Here is an 11,346-nt window from a genome sequence, read left to right as displayed (position 1 = left end):
CATTTAGCTAAGAAAAGATAAATAATTCTTGGAGAGAGTTCAGAACAAGGCTTCTAGGATGATTTCAGGAATAGAAGGGTTGCATTATATAGGTAGGTTAAGGAAAGAAAAGTTAAGAACTAATATTAAATCTTTTAAAGCCCCACACATTGAGTCAATACATCTGTGGCATGGTTTACTTCATCACACTGCAAAAGATAAAAAAAAAAAAATTAGATGAAATGGTTTGAAACTTGAAATGAACTTTCTAAAGATTATCTGGCTTTGGCAAAATCCGTTACATTTTATTACAGCCGAAGTTATTAGTGGTATGTCTTCACTGATTAATTGATAAGGACAGTAACAGCTTCAGTAGATTTTCTATAACAAAGGCAGAGCAAGCATGTGTTTGGTGGCAGTGGGAGCCAAACCTGACAGTCTTGAATAACAAGCACCTCCTTTTCTCACACAAATCACCAAAGCTAAAAAAAATTAAAAAAAAAAATAAACAATCTATGAAATTAAAATTGGGTAGAGCAGATGTAGCCTATTAATAATTTTGTGCTTAACAAACAAACACAGCAGCAATATTTTCTATAGATCAGATAACACTATGTAACAAAATTTTATTTTTTCTTCTTCCTAGGCAGAAAGTGTTATTTCCCAATTTCTATGCCTAAAGTAAATGGAAAAGACCTATTTTTCTCTTCAAACTTTGTTTTTATGACCTGGATAATGAAATTTTCAAATTTACCCATTTTCCAAAACATTCCAGGTAGACTCAGTGCTGAGTAGCTGACAGAATTTTCTCAAACTTACAAGAATTTTCTAAAATGTTGTAGAACTTACAAGGATTTTCAAGAACCTTTTAGAATTTTCTAAAACTTTCCATAGTAATATATATATACAGGGGCTCACTCTGATTTTATCAGAGATGGCATCAAGAAGCTGCAAGCATTCTCCAGATGCATTCTATGTATGTGGCCAATTTATCAAGACAAGAGAGAAAAGTACTCTGTGACAGTATCTGTTAAAATGTGTGAAGCTTACAAGGCATATTTCAGCATACCTGTCAGGGATCAAGACAAACCCTGGGCACCTCATTTTACCTGTGAGCACAGCAAAAAACTCTAGAAGGTAAGATGGACAATTTTTGTTTGCTTGAATAGTAAGATTTTATATTATACAAATTTTACACCTTCTAAAATTTAAATACCTTTTATTTTTTTAATTTCCAATAGTATATAAAAATTTCACATATAAAATATTTTGCATGAATCTCTTTCACATTAGTTGTAGATAAAATAAATTTATTCTTCATAATAATAATTTTATTTTGCTCTTTTGCAGGATGGTGGTCAGAAGGAAAAAAGAGAGCCATAAAGTTGGCTATTCCAAGAATTTAGCATGAACCCACTGACCACTCAAGAAATTGCTACTTCTGCATGGTGGACCCTTCCAAATGTTGGGTTGACAAGAATGCATCTGTTATCATGTATCGAGGCCTTCCATCATCCATCGCCTTAGTACCACACTGCCCTGAGCTCCCTGTACCCACTCTGCCAGAGAAGAAAGCAGCCATCCTCAGAAGAGGAAGTAGATGTTGAAGATCCAGATTACAACTTCAGAGGTGCAGCTGGTGAGAGAAACCGATACTACTGCAACCAAAGAGACCTCAATGACTTCATCAGAGAACTTGGTCTAACAAAATCGAATGCCGAGACTATATTTGTAGGCTGATACATGAAAGTGATTTACTTTCGCAAATCTCAAAAAACTACTCATTTCTAAAGATTTTTGTATAACTTTAGTATAAATACATGTAAAATCTTATTCATATTGTTGTTTTATTCAGACCTTATGTAAATGAAAATGTGCAAATTTGCCCATTTTTACAGAGAAAATAGGTTAATTTTAAATTTCACTATCCAGGTCACAAAAGCAAAGTTTGAAGGGAATAATGGCCATTTTCTGTACTTTTACACATAAGCAATTAAGAAGTAACACATACTATCCAGGAACAAAATTTGTGTTACACAGTGTAATTGTAATAATGAAAAATGGTAGTAACTGGTAACCCTAATTTCAGTTAGTTGATTATTTTCACCATTAAATTACCAAGCTTTACTTCTCATGTGTAATGTTTATAAAATTGCAGCTTCAAAAAAAACCTAATAATTTCACTACATTTTATTTGAGGAATAATTAAAAATGCTTCTATTTCTGTTGTAAATTTGTTACTAATTTTTATATCTTCCTATGTTTTTCTAATTTTTCCAATAGATTTTTATTCTGTTAAAAAAAATTCAATCCTTGCTTTCATTCAAAAACACAACATGCAGTTTCAGTATGTTTATAAACTGGAATACAACAAAAATTACTTTGTGACCATTCCAGAACTATAAGCAAACTGACCAGACTTTTTAAAACTGTTAATCAGAAGGTTTCATTTAATATACATCACCAAGGAAGTTCACTTTCACTGGTACTAATAGTAAAGATATTAAAATTTTAGATTTATTTTTAATAGACATATTGATCGCAGGTCAAAACAGGGTAATTTCTCCATACAAACCTCTACTTGGAACATTGTGTAGAGCTGTGGTATCCTTAACTAAAAAATATATTGATTAATGGAAAGGGTTGAAAGACTACAAGATGATTATGGAAAGTGTGAGAAATTAACAATATTTCTTCTTTCAGATGCAGGCATCTGTTGCACATAATTATTATGTACATTATCCTATCATTACATATATAACTTACTTTAATAATAACTTACAGCTTCCATACCTATGTTTTATTGCAGTACTCTTGTAGAAGCTTAAACTAGTGTACAGTTTAACCCAAGACTTCTCAATGTGTTTTTGCTGAGTTAGTTGAGACTAATGTATGCAATCTGATTGCTATATTACAGCATGAGATTATCAGAAAGAGATATCCTATAGAGGTAGGTTAAAATACTTTTGATAAAAAATGAGTAAAAGATGATCTTACTTAAGTTTAAAAGATTATTTAGAGGAATGATGGTATCAAAGCCTCTGATTTCTTTGTTGTATCCTGAAAACACTATAGTTAAAAAACACAAGTTTGAGATCTGGAAGTAACAGGTAAGACAGTACTATAGGCTAGTATATATTTTATGTGAATTTAAAAAGATAATAAATATTTTCCAAAAAATTGAAGGCAGATTTACTTTTCAGTGTATAGATGTAGCCTTTAAAAACCTAACTGTAACTTTCCTATATTATTACATGTAACAATACAGACAACAATGGCTAATATCATCATTCCCTTTGAGTCTATTTGCAGTTAAAACAAGCAACAAAACCAAATCATACCAGATTGTCGAAAGAATTTTTCAATTTGTTGTGTCTCAACTTTAGTAATGGAGCTGATTGATAAGTAGAATATGGTAAAAGATTCATCATTGGGTTTATCAATTGATTATTCACTCAAAAGAATTATAGAGCTGAAATAATCAAAACTTAATTTTCAACTAGTTGATTATTTTTGTTAGTCATAGGAGATTATGAGAAATTGGAACAGCAATATTTTAATTACTAATCAAAACAATAATACACTAAAACACTAATTTTAATAGTTATTGTAATGAGTTAATCATAATTATGACTGATTACCTTGTGAGAAACTGATTACATTGATTAAACACTCAGCTCTATTAAGTAATGAGTTTCTGGACTTATTCCAGCATTCTCATTATGTTGACAAACTTCATATTGTCATCAGTGGTAAATTATAATATTCTTTATATCTATTAATAATTGTATTTTAATTATTCTATTCCTACATCTAGAAAAGGGATTTTTTTTTTTAAATTAGAATACAAAATGTGAAACTGAAAGTAATATTTCTTTTAGCTAATTTTGCTCACCTTCTAAAAACTTCTTAGTTTTACACTTAAATTTCTTCAATTATAGCCCAAAGTCTTGTATAGTAAATACTTTTACTGTTCTAGAATGTAAAAAAAAAAAAAGTTTTAATTTAAAAATTAAACTGAAATCCAAAGCTGCCTATCCAATACAGCTGTTTACATTTTAAAAAAATATTATTTTTAACAAGTACTGATTAAAACTAAAATTTAACAATAAATGTATTGAACTTTAAACTACCTTTGAAGTTTCTTTACTAGTTGTAGGTTGATCATGATGACTTGAAGTTGAACTAGGTGACGGATCAGCTTCTTGGCCTCCAGTAATGCATCCAGACATACTACCAATGACTATTCCGTCAGTGTCTGGAGGTGAATTAGGACTAGTATCAGTGTCACCACGATAATCGGCGAGCCTCTCCGCTGCGACGGAACTAAACACTGTAATACTTTCCACTCTCGACTTTGAAGATTTACGCATTACTGAAAAGAATAAATATTTCACGAATGTGTATGATATTTAAATATAATATTCTAAAAGTAGGATTCAACTTAACTCAGCCCAGTTAAATTTACACTCAATAGAAACCTTAACGATTTCCAAAGGCGTAGGCCTATCACACATTGCATCCTTAGAGCGAGAATAAGAGACAGAAAATATTCTTAACTGACCTCTGTCGACAGCTCGCAAAATAACAACAATAAAAGAAAATGAAATTAGCCACTGTGAACAGTGTCCACATTTCTAACATAAAATACTTTATACATGATGAAGCTTTTAGGATTATTTACCTGTAACTAAGTGAATATAAGTAGATATTTCGGAGAATGCAAATCAGATATGTGTCAGTTTTGATATGCGCTAGTAGTAATGTGTACGTGTGTATAATATCAATATATGTATTGCTGATCACACATAACGTATCACTGACTAAAGTTTACAAAAATTTTTAATAATATTGATGATCAAAAATGAATTTGCGTATATGCAGATGCGCTAAATACATTAAAAAACATTTGGATCCAATTGATCTATTTCAAAGATTTAAAATAGTTCAAATGAGAAACAACAACTAAAATATACAAACACCGATTTCAAACCAATAAATGTTAGGTCAGAGGCTGCGTTAGAGAGTGAAAAACGAAAGTGAGGCATTTGACATATATTTAATATTTACCGGAACTCATTCGTGCAAGATAATGAATTCCAAATTCAAAACTTTTCTATGCACCTTCATTAACAAATGCTTTAGCGCAACTGCATACCTTTTCCTTTTCCTTGATGAATATTTTTAACTTTGCAAGTTCCTTGTGTTTGTTCGGCGCCAAAATGTTGACAAGAAGTTATCTCGCCACTTGCTTTGCAGTAGCCGGCAACAGATATTACTTAGTGCGCACGATCTTTGCAGCGAGCTCAAAGCCCGGGAACGTTACGTCACATTCACACTATCACACATGTTTCGTACTTTTTGAGCAACCATGACGATGAATAATAACGCTTATATATAACTAGTTTACTTTAAGATAAGTGGTTCTGTGGTTGAATCTATAAACAGTTTGCTATAACACTGTTAAATGCACTTTTTTAGTTATAAGTGATTATTTAGCATTAAGTTTCAATTTTTCACTTTAGAGTATTTCACATACTGCTATCTTTGAAGTTGGGTTGAGCTTGGGTAATTGGTCAGATTGCTGAATTATGGGTCTCCGATATATGTTTGTGTTTCTTTAAAACAGTGATTCCCAACCGTTTTTATGCCCCGCACTCCTAAAAATTTTAATACGTTCTCGCACCCCTCACTTTAATTATTTATTTAAGAATAAAGGTTAAGGTAGCCAAAACAAATGTTATCTCGCAACCCCAAGGGGTGCGAGTACCCCTGGTTGGAAACCACTGCTTTAAAACAAATAAAAATCAAGTTCCGCCTTTTGAGATCGCAGATATGTTTGTAAGGGTAACAGTGAAATTTCGTTATTTTTTTAACCAGAGAAGTCTGAGAATTGGCGGTGTGTGCTATTAACTACTTGTCTTCCCTCCAGTCTGTTAGCTTAAAATTACGGAAGGTTAACGCTGCTAGCACATATCCGAACGAGCAAACTATTCGACTTATATGTTTGGTAAACGGCCCGGTATGGCCAGGTGGGTTAAGACGTGCGATGCATGATCTGAAGGTCGCGGCTTCGCATCCCCGTCGCATCAAACATGCTTGCCTTTTCAACCGTGGGGGTGTTATAATGTAACGGTCAATTCCACTATTAGTTGGTAGAAGAGTAGTCCAAGAACTGGTAGTGGGTAATGACGACTAGCTCGCTGCCTTCCCTCTAGTCTTACACTACTAAATTAGGGACGACTTGTGAAGATAGCAGTTGTGTAGCTTTGCGTGAAATTCAAAACAAACAAACAAACATACTTCAGATTGTGATATTAATGTGCACTTCACTGGGTTATCCCAAATGCCTATGACACAACTTATGATGGTTACATCCCATGGTCTAGAGCACAGGGTGGTTGAGAAGGATTAGGTGACAAATAAACTTCTCCAGAATTGCTGCAGTGGTCTTTAAGAGACACAGAGGTACTTGTCAGCAAACCCAGTTGTTGCAATGCTATGGTGTGAGGCATTCATGGTCAAGTAGATCAGGGACGTAGCCAAGGGGGGTTGGGGTTAATACACCCCACATGGACCCAAACATTTTAGACAAGTTCAGTTGCCACCTGTGAAGTTTCATAAAGATCCGTGATTGCATGGCAGATAATTTCACACACAACAAATGGTCAAATTGAACACTTTTAATACAGCAAGTTTTGTCAGAACAAGAGAAATACAATCGAATATCTATGAAAGTCTCAAACACCTGTTCGTTCTTGCCAGGACATCTACAACACAGTTTGGTTCAACTTTAATATCACGGTGAATGTATAATGAGGCTAGGCCATTCAATCAATCTTCAGTGGTGGTATTTCTCAAATATGTTTTGAGTCTTCTGAGAGTTGAAAACGAACGCTCCACTGATCTCTCGTTGACACAGGCAGCGTGTCAAATACTTTCAACAGTCTAGAAATGATTGGGAACATTTCTGAATTGCACATTGCATACATTCTATGACATTTTGGTCTGTTGTTCGCAAGTGATTTGTACCAAACCTTAAGTTCACCTACTGCAGCTCGTGAAGTATTGTCAATGTCAGCCTTGTATATAATGACCAACTCTTTAATTTGGTCACATTTTTGTGCTGCAGGTTCTGACCATTCTGTGGTAGATTCTGAAGGTAGTAGACACATGAAGTTTGTAAGGAGAGTTTTGTGACTGGACAGACGGTCACATATTTGTGAAAGAAAGTGATCAACAAGTGGTACAAATACAACAGTATGAAAGTACTCCTCAGAGCTAGTGGTTTGTGGGTTAGCACGGTACATCTGTCTTTTAACCTGCCTTGGCATTATGATGTCAATTTGGAGCTCACTATACAGAGTTTGAGCCTCACAGAAAATGTTGTTAAATTTATTCACAGTATTATTTCTGAGTGAACGGATTAAATCCTCCACTTTTTCTGCGTGATGCATCGCAGCACCTAAATCAATGTTCTGTTGCTGCAGTAAGTTGCACAAAGGTAAACTAAAGGAAAACAATTTAGCAATGGTAAGTAGAGTGATGAATTCTGGCTGTGTTATAGAACACAACAATTGATTGGCTTGCGTGGCAGAATCTGTCTTGCCAACCTGATATGGTCTCAAGGGTATCTGCAACTGCATGGATTAATTCTAGAAAGACAATGACTGAGTCATGCCTCTCAACTCACCGGGTGGGGCAGAGACCTTTCAATTTTTTTTTTCTATCCATGTGCTTTATTCTCCACCGAAAGAGCCAAAACGTGCTTTCGTTTGGGTGTATTGAGAAAGTATTCAATGCTAGAAATTACTCCCATGCAATTTTGCACAGGAACTTCTTTACAAGCATCAGAAATGTCCAAGTTTAGGGATTGGGCACTGTAGTGTACATAGGGTGCAAGTGGAAATTTATCAGTTATGTGTCTCTGGGCACCATTGAATTTCCACTCATAAAGGTAACACCGTCGTACCCTTGTTCTCGAAGGTAAGCCATGTCAATACCATATTTTGTCAGATTGGTTATGATAACATCAGCCAATTTTCTGCCTGTTACATGATAAACAGGTATAAGTTGCAAAAAATCTTCTCTCATTGCAACAGAGTTGTCATTGGCATGTAAATATTTAACACGCACCGAAAACAGTTCAATGCCTGAAATATCTGTTGTTTCATTAGTCGATATTGAGAAACACTTTGCAGCGAAGTGACCAAAGCATCAAGAACATGAGTATTACAGGCATTGATGATTTCATTTTGAATTTGAGGACTCAGACATGTAGCATTCCTCTTCGTACTCTTAAGGCTTGCTGAAAGCTTGACATCACCGTTTGCCCTGTAGCGCAAAATTGCCCCCAAATTCCCATCATTATTGATGGGCTCCTCATCAGTTTCATCAACAAACATTTGACCAGAATCATATTTTCCCCTCAAAGCTAAACCCTGTCTCCCATACAGCAATACAGTATCAGTAATAGGCATTAAATATTGCCGGTTCTGTTCAATTTCTTGCTTGTAAATTGCATCAAGCTGCAAGTGCACAGATGAACTTGTGTTTGTGACCTGTAGAAAATTTTTTAGCTTTTTTCTTTGCTGTCTTGGTTGTACTGTTTCAATTCATGTGCCTTGAAGTCTTCAACAGCCTTTTTCCACTTTCTGTATGGAAATTTTACTAGTTGTCCCAATTTCTGGCTTCCAACATCAGTACTATCAGGAGCAAAAAGACAGCAGTACTTGCAGAAAACACCCTTTGCATGTTGACTGTAGAGTAGCCATCTCCACTGTGAAAGCCAATCATGCAGAGTGTTTGCATGATTTTTAATACAAAATTAATATAATGAGGAGTCGACTTACCTGTTTACCAATGCTGATATCATCAGAAATGTAATTTCCAATGTCCCAGACTGGACCTGAGGTGGTAGTGGCAGCACTGGTAGAAAGCCACGGTGATGACTCTGACAATTCAGATTCAACCTGATTGGCTGCAGCAGATTGATCAGGTTCAGCCTCATGAATGGGTTTAAAGAACTCATGCAGTGTCTTTTGCTTTTTTCAGGCTTGACATAGTGAATGATTGTTTATCGCAACTTCTGTTTGTCAACGTCACATTCTTTTTGTCAATTCACATTACAATTGCACCATTTATAGTTAATAATTCACTATAGATGGCGCCAATGGTACTAGGTTAGTGCCATGGTGCTGCCAGCCTGCCACGGTGCTATCCACTGTTTATTTGTGAAGTTAATTCTTGAAATCCAGGGAATCTGAACATACACTGTCCATGATATTTGAATACAAATTATAGACGCTATACATATATTTTGCACTCTCCTGAGTGACTCTATATTTTATATGTTGATGACAGGACTGTAGGCCTACTTTGCTGGGCTTGATAACTTTAAGTTATATATTATATATATAGGCCTATATATTTATTTATGATTAAAAAAATAAGACAAACACCTCAGTGTGCCATTCTGAAATTTGCCAAAAAGGTGGTCTCAGAATGCATAATTCAAGCTTTTTTTTTTATGTTTTATTTTAAAATTTTCAGGGGAGCATGCCCCGGACCCCTACCATGGCTTCGCGTCTGCGGCGCTTGCATCAAGCACTTAAACTAAAAAAAAACACCTAATGGCCATTTCTGGCTACGCCTCTGAAGTAGATTAGCAAGAAGTGCATTCTAGACAAAATTTTGCACATCTTATTACGGCATCGTTATGTACAATGAGAGGCATTTTATATTATTTTTACAGGTTGGTAAGATATACTGACAATGCTTCCAAAAACTACGTTTAGTAGCTAGAACATCGTGGAATATAATCATGAAGAGCTGTACAGTACATGTACATTAAATCATCACACTGTTATTTCAGTCTGAGATCATTACAGTCTTGATGGCAGACAAATTTTTGGTCCCTTGAAAGAATATTAAGCCTTCTATCAATGCGCATAACATGTCAGATGCGTAACAGATCCATGTTAGCAGCAGCATTTAGTTATGTAAATCAAGTAATCCTGTCAGTACTCAAGGGTATAGCAAAAAGAGGATTTGGCTGGCTAGTTCCCTTAAAATCTGAATAAAATTGCTGCTTGGAATGGATAATCATAGCAGTTGATGTCCACAAAATACTTCAGAACAGTTGTATGAGCATCAGCTTGACAACTGAAACACAAATGTCAATGAGATGTGCATAAGGTTTTACTTTGTAGATAACAATTTAATCTTAAAGGCTGAGTTTAAAGGCATAACTTCCACAAAATTTTGATTGTTTACATAGGCAATCAAAAGATATTGCACAGGATTAGCATAATTTAGGGGCATGTACAGGATGGTGTGGGCTGCATGTCACATGTATGAGTTGTATACTTAGTGCTCCTGAGCACCAATATTGTAGTACAAAGAAAAACTACCTGTAGTCAAAGTATCAAAGCATTTGTCAAACATTACTACCCTTATTTCAATGGTAAGTCGTTCACTGATTGCGTGTACCACGCATTATTGAAATGTTTAATGAAATTAGTGTTCTGAAAGATATGGCTGAACATCATGTATGTTCATTGAATGTTCAAATATTGTTTATCATGCAGTAATTAAAACCGTTACTGCAGTAAAGACAATTAAATAAATAACAAATGGTAACACTGCATCTGGATGTCGACTATGGATTAACAAAGAGCAAACTGAAGTACCAGACATGGCGTAGGTGCTGCTTCCCATAAAACAAGTAGCACATGCACGTCACGTTGTGAGTACATGATGGCATATTAAGTAATTTTCACAAACCATCAAGTGAGAAAGTGTTGTAGACAATTTTTAGCAGCCCTCAGAGAGTTAAAAAGTGGGATATACTCCAGGCTTTGCAAAATGCAAAATTTGGAGGAAACCAGAAAAGGTCATGCACTTTTGTAAATCTTTGAAAGTAGGTTTTCTTGCTGCATTAATTTAAACACTTTAATAAACAACGATGTAGACACTGCACCCGCACAGTGAGAATAACCATCTGCGTTAGGGTAAACACAGATAGGTAAGCTTCCCTCTGAACTGAATTGTCCCAAGCATAGCTGACCATCTGCTCACAACGGTAAAGTACTTTTGGTAAGATCTTTTTTTATTATTGGTTAATTTACTGACTTGGCTTGGCTGAAACTTGCATTCGTGAATTCATAACAGCTGTGTTGGTTGAATAATGGACGTAACACTTTTGTACACCTGAAAAAATCCATACAAACTGAGAAGATAAATTCGACAACCAGCTTTCTTAAACAGGTGTTTAATAACTTGTGACAGCACGTACATGCATTTGACAGCACAGTCGTATCTTCTGTTATGTATTTTAACCTGTTTTACGTATGTACGTAATTATGT

At 35.0% G+C, this 11,346-nt stretch overlaps 1 protein-coding gene across 4 annotated transcripts; it reads right to left on the bottom strand.

Annotated features, from left to right (window-relative positions):
• Positions 1-386: 386 nt before the first annotated feature.
• On the bottom strand, positions 387-5,296 carry LOC143237543 (uncharacterized). Of its 4 annotated transcripts, none has more exons than XM_076476939.1 (3): positions 5,050-5,133; positions 4,113-4,354; positions 387-461 (listed from the first exon to the last, which is right to left on the bottom strand). In XM_076476939.1, exons 1-3 carry the CDS (start codon positions 5,057-5,059, stop codon positions 453-455), a joined length of 261 nt encoding a protein of 86 aa, XP_076333054.1. In that variant the 5' UTR covers positions 5,060-5,133; the 3' UTR covers positions 387-452. The 4 variants fall into 4 exon arrangements, with proteins under 4 accessions (XP_076333054.1, XP_076333052.1, XP_076333051.1 ...); XM_076476937.1 differs by lacking the exons at positions 387-461; positions 5,050-5,133 and adding exons at positions 1,548-1,680; positions 5,138-5,296; XM_076476936.1 differs by lacking the exon at positions 387-461 and adding an exon at positions 1,548-1,680.
• Positions 5,297-11,346: the final 6,050 nt, after the last annotated feature.

The sequence above is a fragment of the Tachypleus tridentatus genome, chromosome 13 (genome assembly GCF_004210375.1).
Source record: "Tachypleus tridentatus isolate NWPU-2018 chromosome 13, ASM421037v1, whole genome shotgun sequence".
Classification (NCBI taxonomy): Eukaryota; Metazoa; Arthropoda; class Merostomata; order Xiphosura; family Limulidae; genus Tachypleus; species Tachypleus tridentatus.
Note: the sequence above shows the minus strand (reverse complement) of the source record. Positions and strands in the feature narration are given on the sequence as shown.